Below are 17,905 nucleotides of genomic sequence, written 5' to 3'. Positions count from 1 at the left end.
TTCCAAAACAAAACTATCGTGTCCTTTTACTTCAAGAGACCCATGTGACTAATTCCGCCCCAAATTGACTCAACATCCCTGCCCTCTTAGTGGTCCACAGGTTTCATCCCAGCCACGGTTTAGCCAATTATATGCACCCAGGCCTGATAAACGCAACTCAGCCATTACCTGACCTGAAACACGCCAGTGGAATAAAAAAATGGACACTCTTAAAATCTACAATGTCTACAAACCAGATATTAAGCCTCTCTCCACATGCAGTTATCTGCGCGTCAGATTTTAACTCCCACCATTCCATGTTGGGCTACTAATCTGCTGATCTTAAAAGAGAATAACAGGCTACCTGGATGGAGATCACAACCTTCACTTGATCTTTGATGCCAGGATCCTATCACTCTGGCAGATGGGGAAAGGCATATACTCCTGACCGATGCATATTCTCTAAAGATATTGACAACCACCTCCCACCAATTAATAGATTTATCCTCTACAGCTTTAAAAACCGCGAACATCGCCCTCTCCTTCTGAAGATCGGTTTATCTATCTCATTTATTAAAACCGCTCCAATACCTAGAAGGAACATTCGGAAAGTTTGATAAATGAAACCATTTATCAAACCATCAATACAATTCTACGTGTGCCCAAAAGCTACACCAGATTTGTCAAATTGTTAAAAAAACAGTAGCCAAAGCAACCATCCCTCGTGGTTTACGTTCCCATTATACATCGTGTTAAAACAAAGAACTTGAAGATATCTTAGCTATGCGCGAAAAATCCGGCGACCCATTGGTGGCTAAAAAATTAATAATAATGCACGTGGACGACAACAGAAGAGAGAGAGAGAGAGAGAGAGAGAGAGAGAGAGAGAGAGAGAGATCGCTATCAGCCATGGAAAATCGACTTCTCTAAATCCAGCTGGAATAACTGGTCTCTACTGAGGAAACTTGAAGGAGCAGAACTTACAACAAAAATGTTCCAGAAGTCACCCCAGACCGAGTTGCAATCCATTTATTATCAACATCTAAGATCAATCCAAACACTTCCACAAAGGAGGACATCCAAACTACTCAGTTTCAACACTGAAACTTCAGATCCACGAAGCCTAATCACAGCAGAGAAAATCCAGGAAGTTCTCTCACTTACCAAGTATGGCAAGGCCTCTGTTGTCGATGGCTTCCTCCCTGAGTTCCTTAAACACTTTTTCCAGCGGGGAAAGGCATGGCTGTCAGTTCTGTTCTCCACTATCCTCTCTACTGGAGAACTACTACCAGTCAGCTGGAGAGAATTAAAGATGATTGCGTTCCTAAGCCAGTGAACGACCCAAGCTCTGTTGGTAACCTTTGCCCAATTGATTTTCTATGCTCAACCTACAAGCTCTTGGAATGAGGCATTGTGAAAAGGACTTTCCCGCTCATCGAGATGCTTCTCCCTACAGAGCACGCTGACTATAGGCCTAGCAGAACTGCTGTGATCAAGTCTTGGGTTTAACAACTTAAATTGGGTGCGGTTTTCTAAAGAAATCATCTTGAGCTGTCTTCATTCGCTTGACATCTGTTTATGATGCAGCCTGGACTAGAGGCTTGCACTTAAAGCTAGGCTTCATCATTAAAGGTAAAACAACCTTACACGTTTTAGAATTCATGCTCAAAACAAAAAAAAAAAATCGGGTACATATTGGATGAAGGAAGAGCAGACCCAGATTCATTCAGAGTCGCTCCTCAGCTCTGTTTGGGCTCCAACTATTTTTATCATCTATATCTCGGACATTCCATCAACATGATCAAGCAAATATATGAATGCTAATGACATGACTGAACGCCACAAAGCACCTTCTTTCGATTTCTTGGAGGCCGTCTTACACACCGATCTAGAGATTCTCGAGAAATGAGCAGTGGCATCATAAGCCAAACCATACCAAAACAGTGTCCACACCTTTCGATCTTAAGGAGGCAAACCACCAACTCAACATAATTTTCTGTGGCAGCCCATTCAAGTATGATCCTTACCCGCACTACCTGAAGGTGAACCTGGATAGCAGTTTGACTTACAAAAATCACATCTGTAAAGTGAAAAAGAAAGTAAAATCGAGAAGCATCATCATCATCATCACCATCTCAAGACTAAGTGGAACTAGTTGGTGTTGCAGAGTCAACGTATTTAGGACCTCAAGCGTTGCCCTTGTTTGCTCTGCTGCAGAGTACCGTGCATCAGTCTGGGAAAGAAATGCTCATGCAAATATTATTGACCTCCAACTGAACAGAACCATGTGCACGATTAGTGGTAACCTGAAATCCCTCCCCCCTGCCATGGCTCCCAGTGCTTTCCAACATAATCCCACTAAATATACGAAGACGACAGGCTTAACTAAAAGAAGTGAAGAAAATCACGAATAACTCCCTACTGCCGCTCCACTCAGTCCTCATGAAACCCACGCCCCCTTCTTAAAACCCGGATGAAATCAAGGTACCCATTTTGGGACATAACCGGAGCCTTTTCTGGTCAAACGCCTTCAACTCTCCACAAGTGGGGACAAGTGGGAACCAACAATGGGCTGTGAACTTGCCAACAAACAGCTATCTTGCGAAAGATCCCTGCAGGGGGTCTTTCGACTATCGACAGAATCAGGGTGAACCAGGGCTGATGTGGCTACCTGCTGCATAAATGGAATATGGCAAATTGTCCTTTCTGTGCGTGCACCTATATTCTACAGACTATGAAACATATCATCAGTGACTTCCCCATCGCCGTTTATACGGCGACCTATGGGAGATACATGAAGTGTCAACGGAGGCCTTAGAGTGAATTTCAATATTGGACATTAATCTGTAGCTGTACTGTGCCATAAGAATAAATAAATATAATTTAATTATTACCAATGCATTCAGTATTTTTCGTGACAGACTACTTTTGCATTCACTGCCATTGCTCTGTTTATTAACAGCTGTGAGTTTATGCATTTTGTAACTCAGATATGCTTATACGCTTGTATTATGCATATATGTCTTTTGCATAGTTTAAAAAGAAATTCAAGAAAATAAAATTCTAGTTACTATCAAATATTGCAGTATTGGACATTAACAAAACATTAACATTATTCCACCTTTCTTATCCAATATTCCACCTTTTTTTATCTTGTCTAGAATATTCGCGACAGAAGAAATTCGAAGTCAAACTATGTTAGATTTCATTATTACGAAATAATGATAATTTCATTATTATTATTATTATTATTATTATTATTATTATTATTATTATTATTATTATTATTATTATTATTTCATGACTCAATGTTAAAGCAACATTGAGTTTACTGCTTCCTCTTCACTGGATAAAGAAACTCAGATGTATGAGGATCAAGTATTAAAGCTCTTGCACAAACTGATTTCAGCAATAGGGGATGATGGGATATCAGCACGGGTGTCAAAAGAGTGTTCGGCTTAATTGGCCATTCCTTTGACCAGGCTGTTTAATATGAGTCTAAGAACTCGGAAGATTCCAAAGGGATGAAAAGACTGTATAATAATCGCATTGCAGAAGGATGGTGCAAAGACTCTCGACCTATCAGTATGTCTGGAGTGCTCATGAAGATTTTGGAAAAGTTGGTTAGGGTTCGCATTTAGAAATGGGTCGAGAGAATCTCTACGTACTTTTGGAGTTTATTAAAGCTTTTGAGAGAATACAGCATGGCAGACTCTTGCGTAAATCCGAGAATATTGGTTTTAATTATAGAATATTAGCGTGGATAAGAGGATGGCTGAATGACATATATCAAAAAGTGTTATATGGGGGATGTTAGTCTGGAAGAATTAAGGTAACCAGTGGTGTACCACAAGGATCAGTGCTTGCTCCATTGCTATCCAATCTATACATTAATGACATTGGGAAGGATTTGGCTGACGACATACTATTTTCTGATGATGCAAAAATAGGTCAGTGGATCAAGGGTGCTCCTGATATGTAGTACTTAACAGAAAGATTTGAATAGACTGGAATTATGGACATGTCAAAATGGCTACCAGTTCAAAGTTACTAAATGTAAAGTCGTGCACTTAGTGATATTAGATATTTAATGTCATATTATCTTGGTGGGTTATGCTGGAAGAAATTGATGTGGCTAGGGATCTTGGAGTTTTTAGGAGATAGGAAGTTGAAGTTCAAAGGCCTTGTAGCAAAGATTGCAAATACAACTCAAAAGATAATTGCAATGCTGAAACGAACTTGGACATGTAAAGATAAGAATGTCATTTTGACTCTTTACAATATCTTGATAAGACTCTTGGACTATTGTGAGCAGGTGTTTAGTCTCTTGGTTTCCGTAGTGGTTCTGGTATATTTAAGAGAGTACAAACGAGTGTGTTAAAATGATATCAGGATTGTGGAATGGTGATTATGAAGACATTGAAAATTTGTAGAGTGCAGACACAACCAAACACGAGAAGATGGGTGGTATGATTGAACTTACAAAAAGCTTCTAAAATTATTTCATTTGATGGAATTTTCAATTTTATTGTAGGTGGGGAAAGGACAAGCGGGCCTCCTTGGAATCTAGGGATGAATGGCATCAAGAAAGGGAGTGAGATCTAGTTTTTTGTTTCTCTGATAGGGTGTTGCGTGATTGGAATGGATTACGATTGGATGTTGTGTGCCTGAGTAGTGTGAATGAATGCAAGAACAAGTATGACAGCTGGTGCGGTGGTATGTGTCCTTTCTGGATGAGTTTCTGACTACCTGGAAGTCTCTCTTAATAATAATAATAATAATAATAATAATAATAATAATAATAATAATAATAATAATAATAATAATAATAATCTGAAATACGCAATTAGTTATAGAACAAGTGTTGTAAGTTTGTATAGCAATCGAAGGTCTCTACTTTAGCATATTATCAAGGAATTCCCATGAAAATTACAGCCTTGTCTTGAATGCGTGCTGTAATTTAGTATGACTCTTAACAGAAGATACAGTGGGGTCGTAAATGGTAAAAGTTAAATGTCCTATTTTGCAACAAAATAAAAAAATAATAAAAATGCCTTTTATTTCCGAAAGAGATTAAAATGAACTTGAGCTTTATTTTACAAATCGTCTGCAGCCAATGTAATCTTGTAGTTACACTGGTTGTTTAATTCAAGGTTGCCGATGAAATTTGAGGCTAACGCGAGAGTTTTAGACACACCCTACTGACAGATATCGTGTTCTTATACCTAAACTCTATTATTGCCTTCAGGAGTGTGACTTGTACAGTGGATCTGTCTGAGTCACAAAGTTCCAAGTTTGTTTCCGGAAGAAAAAAAATTACTTGCGTAGGTAAAATTCGCTTAACTCGGAAATCGGCGGACAAAATTCTTACAAAAATAAAAAGCTTATCTAGTCAGTATCCACAGTCGAACTTATAACAATGTTTCTTTGGAAAAATAACATTATAAAAGCGGAAATATTACTTCCAGGCACCACAGGTACACTTTAACTTTTTTTTTTCTATTTTTAAAGTATTTTTTTGGCTCTGGTAATGCTTGATTATTGTGTAGTATTTAACAATAATTAGGCTTTAGAAATGTGTAGAAAGAAATAATTGCGACTTCACTTCAGTTTTAATCCACTATCCCATTAGTAATAAAGCATTACCAAAGATTAATGTTTGTTTAATCTATTACTCAGGTTATCGCTTTCGGAGCAACTGTTCTTCAGGATCAACGCCAGTTTATGTTCCAACAGAAGGATGACGTCACTGACTACAGAGACCAAACCTACCTGTTCGAAGATCTAAAGTATTTTCGGAGAAAAGAAGTATTTCCCGGAAATTCCAGAATTGGAAGGATGTTGCTTCATATTCCAGTGACTGCTGAGATGGCGCCCTCTTTCAGACTTCTGGTGTATTATTTGAGAGAAGACGGCGAAGTTGTGTCAGACAGTCAAGGAGTGAATGTTGAGAAATGCACCCAGAACAAGGTATGTCAATTCAAGCTGTCTAGCAAGTGTCTGCAACTTAATCTTTCGCAGCATTTGGTTACACACTTTTCACACCTTAATCACTATAGAAGTAAGTCAATTTTGAAGTTTTCTGTTCCTTCTTTTACCTAATTTTTTTTTTTATTCCTTGAATGGAAATCTCTTTTCATCTGTTTGCATCAAAATACTCACGTGGATGCAAATAAACATTTTAAATATCAACGTTCCTGGCCAAAATCACCTTCCTAAAGTTTTAGGCCTGTTTTATTGATGACAGATCACGTTTCTTTCTTTCTTTCTTTCTTTCTTTCTTTCTTTTTTTTTTTCTTGGCGAAGGAGAATTAAGAGTGCGAGCATTGAAGTGCGAGTAGCTTACACTCTTCTCACCGGATAATTACTGATCTACAAGACAGGATATCATCAACACGCCAATTGTATTCGATTGATAATGTCAGTTAGAGACAGATTTGAGTCTCCGTCGCTCAGTTGGTTTAGCGAGTCCTTTGACTGAAAATACCTGGGTTCGAATCCCGTGTGTGTCGTGAAGAATCTTGATCAGGTGTTTTCACCTGAAGGGTGAGTTAATCGGTCTCATACGCCGGTAGAGGATTTTTTTTCCTCCCTGAAACTCGGGTTTTTCGTTTCCCAGAAAAGGCAAACCGGATGGAAGAACGCACGCAATAAACAGAGAGCGGACACTTCAGGCATAAGAAGTAACCACCCTGTTCGGTCAGATTTGGTTTCTCATACCTGTACGGTGAAGTGTGGGTCCATGCGTAAACGTAAATCAGGAAGAAAGAGACAAATTACAATCGTGAAATCCGAAGAACAAAAGAACTTCCTGCGACTTTAGAATCAGCAGACTCTGCCGAAAACGTCCTCTTTCATTCCTTGCATTCGAGGTCGAAGCTCCAATCTACTTCTTTCAAACTTGGCATATGATTGGTATTTAATGATTGATGACTGAAAAGTCACCAATCATTAACACTGTTGGAAACTGAAGTCCACCAGAGCCAACGTCAAATACGGTCGAAGGCGGAAGAAGAAGCACGTGAATGCCAAATGCATTTTTGTCAGGTGATCGTAGTCGTTGAGCCGATTAAGATTAATTATTCCTCGACATCTGTAAAAGTTTGATTCAAATATCAAAACAATAAAATGACTGTCTGCAATGTAGATGGCGCTGCTTGGGTGTCTGCAAGGGCCCAAATAATATTAAGGAGCAACCAAGATACTTCTGAATTCTACAGAATATTTTACTTTCTCAGAAGACTTTTCTGTTACACGGAGGTGTTTTTAACACAAAGAATTTGCTGAATACACTTTTGAGTGAAGAACAAGAAAACTGCTGGAAAAAGGTAATCCTGCTTTCTAACAAAAATGATCGTTGAGACCACCGGACTGTTTCTTTTGATGTCGCAAAGCACATTTTCCCGCTTTACGAAGCAATTCTCTGTAAGATGAATATTGCAACTCAGTTTCTTCTCTTTTTCCTTCTCAGGTCTCTCTGAGCTTCGACGAAGATGAGAAGCAGCCTGGAACTCCCGTTTCCCTCACTCTGACGGCAGAAAAGGATTCCGTCTGTGGATTGGGAGTGGTGGACAAGAGCGTGCAGTTGTTGAGTACTGGGAATACACTGACACTGAATAAAGTGAGTACGGTACAATTGCTTAGTCTTTTCTTGTTTCTTCTATAAGAAATAACATTTCTTGTTATTGTCATGTAAATGCAACGAAGTTTGTAAATAATTTCGACATAAAAATTGTTGTCGCAATCATTTATCGAAAATAAAAATATTCCGTTTTCTGACGTTCTTGTGAAAGTCCCATTTCCGGCCAGAAAGATGAATACGCGCGAATACAATTTGTGAAGGGGAGATAGTAAGACAACGGACAGAGCAACATGTCTCTTTCAAGGTTTCCATAAATTAAGGAAAAAAGAAAGAAATGCACAATAACTCTAAAACTGTATGCTGCATTTTTAGCAACTCAGTGAAAAGCAGTGCGATATGAGATGTGAAAGAAACACCCACAAATATTCTAAATAAATCGTTTGAGTCAGTAACAAATGTTTACATGAAGACAATGTCAAAGAAAACAAGACAAACTTAGATTGTCAAAATGCAATAATTTTGCTATCGCGAAATGTCTTGTTCTCAATGCAGACACGAAGCAAAAACCCACTCCAAACCGACAAATTTTATTTTCATTTAAAGCTGAGAGTGTCACCTATTTGTGTACGATAAACACTTAGCATCATTTATTACATGATGTATCTGATTTTAATATGTTATTCCTCCCCACCACGGACTTATCGCGATATTTCTCTTTGTTCCTTATTTTAATTTTTGGAGACAAGTGAACATGATATGACACATTTACGCTTTTTTTTTTCTCCAAGAAATTTGTTATTTTTTATTTAGCATACAAAGCAGATTGTCAAAATTATTCAAAAAAAAATTTAAAAAAAAACTACTATTAGTAATCAACAAACGGTGTGGTGAGTAAATGTTCGTTATTGGAGAGCTTCTTGTAGATAATTCAGTTTATCCATCCATCCATCTTTGCACTTGTGAAAGTGTTCTTAGGTGGAAGGCAGTTTAGTAGCCATTATGAATCAATGGAAAAATCATTGCTATCATGAAAATTGCAGTTCCCTGTGCTCTGCGTTTTGCGGACACAATTTGAAATGAGAAAGAAAATGGCTCTTCTATATTATATTTACCAAAATAAAAGTAAAAAATCACAAGATGTAGTTATCACTCGACATACACTGGTGTACAAAAGCTAACGACCAACTATATTTTTACCTCTGTATGAAAATATTTTCATGACTACAGCCATATGTGGACAGATTTATTACATATTGGCAATAAATATTTATTGCAAATTTACTACCAGCATATAAATAAATTATAATACACAAATATGTTTCATAAATTTAATACAAACTAAATTGCAATATATAGGCTTCTGATCACAGACGTCCTGCCACAGCTATTCGAGATATCCGTTTATTTGTGCTTTAATGGAGCCGGCTTTGCAATCTGACCCTCCGTGGTACGTCGATTGCGTTTTGCAGTTATAACCAGAAATCTATCCTTCTACTCCATGGTATAGTGAGGGCAACCACTTCGCAAACATTTGATACAGATCTCACTGGTTAGAAACGCTCTCCAGAGCCTGGATACAACGTTATGTGAGATTCTAAATTCTTTGGCAATATCAGTAAATCTGTGGCCTTCTTCAAGCTTTCCAACAATTCTTCCCCGTGAAATCATCCGTCTTTGAGATATTACAAGATATCCAAGTTTGCAAGTTTATTGCTTCACGAAAAGAACTTTCTTCAAACACAATTCGCTTTGCTCAACTTTAATCCTACAGACTGCTCCCACTTGAATCCTTTGCTCGCGATTCGAAACTTTGAAACGTGTACACGCTTTCTACTTGAAATTTCCAGTTACAGACATTGCCACAAGCTAATTCGTTTGAATTTGCAGTTGTAATCTTCAGAAACAGAGTTCATCCTTGGGATTTGGGCACTAGTGTATATATGTACACGTTCTCTCTGTTGTCTTACCTCCTCTTTCTAATTCTCATCCATGTTGATACTTTGTTTAGAAAGTGGCACAATCTAAATACCGCTTCACTGAAGTCGGTAAAACATTCGAGGCACTGTTGTATTTGGATTGTCGATTGTAATGAAGAGGCATCTTCTTCCTCCTCTTATAAAAATCTTTTATTTCAATTAAATTGTAAATTGTTGTATTCCGCAACTAATAAGGGACAACTGGTGGCGTAGTGCAGTGTCAGAAGGATGGGATATTTTCTATCCTTTAAGTGGAACTGATTTTCAATCAATGATGGACACGTAAACAATTTATGACGGTTTTCCCGTGATGGGGAGTTAACCTTTTATGAAGGAAACGGCTGGATTTTCCCTTTTCCCTTTAAGGCAGCAAAGTACCGCAGTGGATGCAGAGAGGACAGTGTGTACTTTTTGCAACCAACAAGCTCCAAATTCGAATCTCGGCGAGTGGACCTGGATGTTTAGGTGGAATCTGAAATCATCACTCTCTTTACTGGAGACTTCGAGTGACTTGAAAAAATTCCAAGCCATGGTTTCTGGATTGCAAAAATATATATAAAATATAAACTATAAATAAACTAATCATGTGCTAATGTACTCCCTTATTAGTTTATTTATAGTATTAGCGTGAAACTGTGATTAGTGGAGGATTGAAGTGGCTTGAAAGGTTCCAAGTTTGTCTTTTATCTGGTCTTGTTGCCATTAGTCCTCCCATGGTACTGATGTAAACATAATATAAGATGGTGGATACTGTTTTAGGACAAACACCTCTTCTGGTCCTACATATGAAACCATACTTGTGATACTGCTTTCAGTGAGTCAGTAAAATATAATATAATATATATACATTAAAATGACGATAATTTGTGCAAATTGCAATGTGAATAAGCCGCGATCTCAAAACGTCATCAAGTATAAACGGTGAAATGGATTGTTGAACATGGTTTCGATACCTGTCGATTAAGGTTCGTAAAGACATGGAAAAAAAAATAAATTGAAGCTTGATTTTTTTTAACTCCAGAAACATATTATTATCTGAGAGAAGTAATATTTGCTCTTAGAAGACCTTGATCGTCTACTGGCAAACAATGATTGGTGATTTCATCCGTTTCAGTGCGTTCTAATAATTCAACAGCGCAATTTGAACACCTCACAGACAGAATTTGCGTTTTTCCAGAATCCTGCGACTTTCATTATATTCGGTGAATTAACGAATGGCGAAAATATTCAATAAAACAAAAAAGGAAACGTATTTATGAACGTGTGCAAAAATATTTATTTAGTCTTTCTTTTATTTCCAGATTTTCGAAGCGACGGCTGTTAAAAGAAAACTGATCATTCAACCTGATGATGGCAAGTGTAGCCTGATACCGAGTTATCGTGGAGATTGTAAGTAAAAGCAAAAATAATTAGATTAAGCCACAGAAAATAGATTCCCTTCTATAATAAAAAATATCATTATTGTGATAAATAAATGCATCCGAATAAAAATAGAATGGAATCGTTTAAGTTGCAAGAACAAAATCTAACATTTGACTCGGTTTAACAACACGCAAGAATGGTTACAATTCGTCTTCTTGCTCATCAAACAACATGATTGAAGTCCAAGAAATCATTCGCGTGTGAATTTCAGTACCAAAGATTGCGACGGTGGAGATCCACTCATTCTGTTTTTCTGAAAGCAGTGGTTTAATTACATTACCAAACAGAAGCCTTTTGCTTCTGTTTGGCAATGTAATTTTGGTAAATAATTTGGTAAATATTTCGATTATTAAACAATAGTGAAATAACTCTTAGCCAAGGTGGAACGGCTAACGAAAACAGCGATTTTGGTCCTACTCCAGTCGTCGACTAGCGGACAATTTTTCCAGGCCAGTTTTCGTCTGTCTCTCGGAGCTCTCAGGGTTTTAGTGAAGGCAAATATGCACTTGTTTCTCTCCACTCTACCGATTAAAAAAAAGGAGTCCGTTAGTTTAGTTGATTCCCTTTTGGGAACTGAAATGCGTCAATAGTTTTTTAACTCAGTGGAGTTGAAAATTAAAAGTTAATTTTTTAAAATTAAAAAGTTATTAAAATTATTTGAATTGAGAATAAACAAAATATTTTGCCAACATAATGGAAATCATAATATAACACGGAGAAACGCCTTAGTAAATGCATAAACACAGTCATAAAATTCAAGTGGAGGAAACTCATCCAAAACCAACTTTTTGATAACGAATAAAACAGAGGAAACGAAGATTTCTTTGATATATATGCAAGTTCTTTCATCAGCTGATATGAGAAGTGACCTCGCGTAACTTTTTAGAAAGTTATTCATGAAAACAAAAAACAAAAAAAGTAAAAATACAGACAAAAAAGAAAAAATATTCGATCATTATGACATCGAAAAAAAAAAAAGAAAGAAAAACGTTTTAATGAAAACTCTGGACTGAGCTGATTTTTTTTTCTAAATAATAGAAATGAAGCCTTAGGACAGCGAGAACAACACAGCTGGGAATTGTTGTGTCCCAATTTACGATTTCTACTCTAATTCTTACGAATTCCTTTTATCTATATTCTTCTAACTTCTATGCCCGGGATTTTACCAAACGTTATACCAATATCTAAGTTATTGCTCCCCGTAGTACCCCTAATATTTGTATTTATACTGCGCCTTTTGGAATATTTAGTTTAGGATGTTACATACATAAACAAGGAGAAAGAACTCAAATATATCTGAAAGTGTAACTATTGCAGTCGTGACACTTAACTCGATTCTCAACTTAAATTTTCCGCGTGACTAAGTACAATATTTTCAAGTGGTTATCAATTGCACCATTTATGTTGTCATAAATAGGGAGAAAGTCAATCTCGAATATATCTCTTAGTATTTTATTATTATTGCAGTCGTGACTCTTAATCTCTTTCCTCAACATTAAATTTTCCCGCATGATTAGGTACGATGATTTTAAGCGGTGCATTGGATTAGCAACATCAGACAACTCTTTTATCACTGAACAAAAGGTTTATTAAGTTTCTAAAATGGTACAATTCAAATACTAAACTAAAATACTTATAGACTAACATTAAATTATTACAAGCAATATGGCTATTTGTGATTATGCCGCCATACACTTTAATTCATAAATTCACCTGATGTGAACAAATTAGATCAATTCACACTATCTGATTATTCATACTGAAGTAGATTAACAAATCATTCACTGCTAACACATACTTGTGACATTTCAATTATTTTATACATTACATTAGGCATTCAATTCTTAGGATACGTAATTACTTAATTCACACTATTCCGTTATACCGTTATTTGCACTAACACACAAATATGTCATTTAAATATCTTGTGCAATCTAATAGACATGCAAAAATACCTTAGGACTCTTAATCATTCACAAATCTTTAACACTAGTCAATCTACACATAACACATTCTATCATATACTAAAGTCCTAGTATAACTTCAACAGTTTTGTATTGGAATCACAATACTTTTCACAGACAAATTTCTAGCTAACATAGATTATGATTTACAGTACCTTTCTTGAGCTTTTCGTATGGGCCTTTATCCCTTTCCTAACGTACCTCTGGTATAACTTCTTGTAACTCTGGAATACTTTAACACACATATATTTGCTCTACTATTAGCAACGAGGACATCGATCTCTTTACAGCTTTCTGCTTTGCATAGTTATCACTAGCGTCGAAACGAAGAAGATCCCTCCTTCTCTAGGACTCTATGGCAATTTTTCTTTGCTTCCTACTCGGGAAAACGGGAATCGAAATCCAGCTCACTTTCGTTTCCGTCTTGTGACGAGGAGATATCACCCCTGTCGCCACTCAGGAAAACCCCATGAACTCCACTGGAACCAAAACCAAACTCCAAGGCCAAAAGCGACTATCCAAAAAGAGTTTTTTCTTTGTGGGGGTTACAACCCTTTTATAGCTGCTTCCCTAACGGCACCTTTTCTTACTTCCTTTATCCTCCTTGTACTTGTTTTTTAATCATCGACCAATTAGGGTGGCGTTTTTTCCCCAAACGTCATTTGATCGGCAAGCCTGTATCAATGTTTCAATCCGGGGATCGGCCCTAAGCGATAGCTTTTCTTTTCTTGTGCTAGCCTGACTTAATCCCCTTTCAAACTTTTTCTATGAATTCTACTTAATAACTTAATCTCTCACATAACGTATTTTATGACTCACCCATTTCTACTTATTTACTTAACGCTCTCATTTTTAATCGTAATACAATATTAATCTATATTTTCCTTTGTTAGCTACTTATTTAGTTAGAATTCCTTATTTTAAGTCATATTACAATATTAATACATTCCTTCCTTTATCAGCTACTTTAACAACCACCCTTACGTTTTATACATTTTACTGGATGCAAAAAATTTTCCATTAAATAATTCATTTTTTTTTGTAGGGGTTTTAACTTATGATATTTATTCTTTATGTTACACCATGATGGCTGAGAATACTATATTCCTAACATATCAGGTGTAACAGAATAAATGGAAGAAATCCCGATGAAGTGAAACTACTGGAAAGAATAGGACAACATCTTTTTAGCATTTCTTCAAGATAAATCTAATGAGGGAAAGTACAACAGACACAAAAGTGAAACTTACAAAGAATCTAGAAAAACAAAACGAGAATTCTGGGATGCATATTGAATACAGCTCGAACAGGATGACAAAACGGAAAAAAAAAGATATTGAATTAGTAACCAAAGAAATGAAATATATGAGTCTATGTACATCCCATTCTTCTTCCTCTTCTTCTTCTTCTTCTTCTAGCTTTACAACTCTTTATGAGTTGAAAACAATTTTTAGCCATTCTTTTCTTTTCTGTACAATATTCTTCCAATTCTTCACTTTTAAAGTTGTAAGATCTTTTCGTACATCATCAATTTGTCTTTTTCCTGATCTTCCTTTGTCCTAATTGTTTCCATTCAAATATTTCTGTAACTCCTCCATCTTTTTCATTCTTTCTATTATGCCCCAACCATGGTATTCTTTGTGTCTTTATATATCTTACCATATCTTCCCCATTAATTAGTTGTTCAAGCGGATTATTCGTTCCAATTCTCCTCATCCCATTTTCTTCTTTAATTGGTCCACATCCTCGTATCTTCCTTAATATTTTCCTTTCAAAGATCTTTTTGTGTTAATGGACGCGTGCCACATCCGTATGCTGTCACAGGTCTTATAATTGTTTTATAAAGTTTTAATTTAGAATTACGATTAAGAAACTTATTACTCATTAACTTTTTATAAATATAACAATACTTATTCCAGCCATGATTCTACTATTAATTTCTTCGTATATATTATTTTTTTGTTGTTATTAATCAATCTAAATATTAAAAACTATCTGCAACTTCAAAACTGTATTCACCTATATTACATCTTGTAATATGTTTATTTACCGTCTTTCCACATTGCATATATTTATTCTTCTGTTCGTTAATTTGTAAACGAATTATTTAGAGTTTCTATTAAGTTCTTCAAATTTCTCTCCTAAATCTTTTCTCCTGCGACTTACTATTGCTATATCGTCTCCGCACGCGCATATATGTATTAATTTATTATTTATAAATCCTCTCATATTTAACTTTCTTATTATTGCTTCAAGTATCAAATTAAATAGACTTGCTGAAAGCACATCTCCTCGTCTTACTCCACGATTTATTTCAAAAGGGTTCGTTGATTTCCCTTGTGTTTTAAATATTGCTTTGGATCCTTCTAATATAATTTTAATTATCCTAATTAATGATCGTGCTATTTCCAGTGTTTTCAAGCCATGTATCATTTCTTGCCTATTTAATTTATCAAATGCTTGTTGGAAACCAGTATATAAATTTTGAAGTTCTATATCATATTTTAAACATTTTTCTTATCCTCGTATACTTCGTAGCATAAATATATTATCAATTGTGGATCTTTTATTCCTGAAAGCACACTGCTGCTCTCCTATTATTGTTTCTATATATGGTTCTAATAATTCATATATCATACTTGATAAAATTTTGTATGTAATTCCTGTATAGTTCTGACAATTCATCTTATCTCCTTTTTTATATATATTAGCTGGATTATTCCAATTTTACAATTATTTAGCTTTTTTTTTCTTTCCTTATACCTGATATCAAATAATAAATTTCTTTCCATGCAGTTTCACCTGCATTCTTTGTGAGTTCTACTGTTATCCCAATTAATCTTGGTGCTTTAAATCTTTTCATTTATTTTATTATTTCCATTATTTCTTTATAAGTTCGTTCATTAATTCTTTCTTCTATATTTCTACAATTATTTCAATCTCCTGGTACTCGTTATTTCCTTTTGCTGTCATAGTAAATAATTAACTAAAATATTCCTTTCATCTTTCTTTAACTAATTCTTTCTCAGTTATACTTTTCCTTCTTTATCTTTACATCGTATCATTTGTGTATCAAAATTATGTATTAACTGTTTTAGTTCTTTGTAAACTTTTCTAGTTTCTCTTTACTCGTTTTACAGCACTATTAGTTCCACTTTCTTCTCCATCATTTCTTTCTTGCTTTTTCTTTATACAAATTTTATTTACCTGCTTTCTTTTCTCTTCATATTCTTCTCTATTATTTCTTGTCTTTCTTTGTAATACTTTTAGTTGCTTTATTTTTCAATTCAACTGGAAAACAAAGCAACGAAAAGTATTCAGCTGCATTTATGACTGTTTGTTGGATTAAGTCCCATTTGTCTTCTATATTCTTTCCTTTTTCTATTCTTTAATATTATCTTTTATTTTCTTCTCATATTTATCAATTATTTCTCTATTTTGGAATTCTTTAGTGTTCGATTTCTTTATCCTTTCAGTTTTCGATTGGTCTACATTTGATATTCTGTATTTAAATTAAATTTAAACTAACGTATGATCAGAGTCACAATTTGCACCTCTATATGCTTGTACATCATTGACTGAACTTGCTCCTCTTTTTAAAATCAGGAGATAATCTATTTGATTACAACCTTTTCTTGTTGGAATAATTCAGGTCCCCAAATGTATCTTCTTTTGTTGAAAACATGTACTCATTATTCTAAGTTTATTTGATATTGCTAATTGTATAACTCTATTTCCATTTTCATCGGTTTCTTCATGTAGACTGTACTTTTTAAATACTTCATGAAATGTCTTCTTTCCTTATTTTTGCATTAAAATCCCTTAGTATTATCATGGCATCATTTTTTTTTATTTTTTCACTTGTTTCTTGTAAATTGTCATAAAATTGATCTATCACAAACTTGTCAGCATTTTTAGTCTGGGCATATACGATAATAAAAGTGATATTATCGAATTTCCTTCTTTAATTTATTAGCGTGAATCCTGAAATTGATTTTATTATCTTCTTTCTAATAATAAATCCCACTCCGTAATTTCCTTGTTCTTCAGCACCACTGTAATACATAATATAATCTCAATTGTTCTTCTTTTTCCCCTCCATCTTATCTCCTCTAATGCTGTAACATCCAATTCATATTTCTTTAACTCTTCTGCTATACTTTGCATTTTCCCTACCTGTAACATTGTTCTAACATTCCATATTCCAAAATTCATTAACCTTTTCCTTTTCATGTATGGCTTCCTTGTGGTCAGTCCAGCTTTCAGTTGTTTAGCTTTCTTAACAAGAGATATTTTTTACAGGAATGGGTTGTTAGTTTGCCAATCCCCCAACCTGGTGGACCAGGCCTCCCAATTTTTGTCCGCTGGAGGCAGGGTGGCCCAACTATACCCCAGGCACCCATTTTAGTCGCCTTTACAAAGTGTATGGGCTACATTGGGACTATTCTTTAACCCGGTCTCCACATCGGGGATGAACATACCATTAAATGAACAAAACTCCAGACCTTCACTTTGCTAAATTGTATGTGTACGAAGAAAAAATAATTTTACCTCGAAAAATTACGTTATTTTTGACTGACTGCTTGGTCCAGAAGGAATCAACCGGAGGGTTTTACGTTTCACATGATCCCAGAAATATTCGATGGATTCAATGAGAAGAATAAGGCGGCAAGGGGAACACAAGGAGTGTGCTCCCCTTCGAAAATTTGAACAATGCGAGCCTTGGGATTTGTGCGTATCCCATCTTGTTGGCTGTATTCATGGTACATAATAGATTTTCTTGCAAATAGAGAAGAGCTCGTCAAAACTTCACAAACGCTTATTCTTTCATGATTTTAACCTTGTTAAGTTTAAAGATACTGTTGATCACTCCCGCTACTTTAGAACGTTTCAAATTTTGATATATTAATGTCAACGACTTTTGTATATGACATTGTACATGGCAATGAAGAAGTTTTTAAATCTGAGGAGTGGGCGCGTCA

General features: G+C 35.5%; 1 protein-coding gene across 1 annotated transcript in view; it reads left to right on the top strand.

The window, feature by feature from the left end:
* The window catches only part of LOC150099881 (alpha-2-macroglobulin-like), a 136,193-nt gene that overhangs the window by 48,072 nt on the left and 70,216 nt on the right, over positions 1-17,905 (top strand). Inside the window, exons 6-7 of the mRNA XM_090403164.1 lie at positions 5,659-5,949; positions 7,451-7,600. Of these exons, the coding sequence (XP_090259290.1) occupies positions 5,659-5,949; positions 7,451-7,600 (441 nt within the window). The remainder of the gene's footprint in view (positions 1-5,658; positions 5,950-7,450; positions 7,601-17,905) is intronic.

Source organism: Typopeltis vanoorti, chromosome 13, assembly GCF_054136105.1.
Source record: "Typopeltis vanoorti isolate ZY-2024b chromosome 13, IOZ_Tvanoo_1.0, whole genome shotgun sequence".
In the NCBI taxonomy this organism is placed as follows: domain Eukaryota; kingdom Metazoa; phylum Arthropoda; class Arachnida; order Uropygi; family Thelyphonidae; genus Typopeltis; species Typopeltis vanoorti.
Note: the sequence above shows the minus strand (reverse complement) of the source record. Positions and strands in the feature narration are given on the sequence as shown.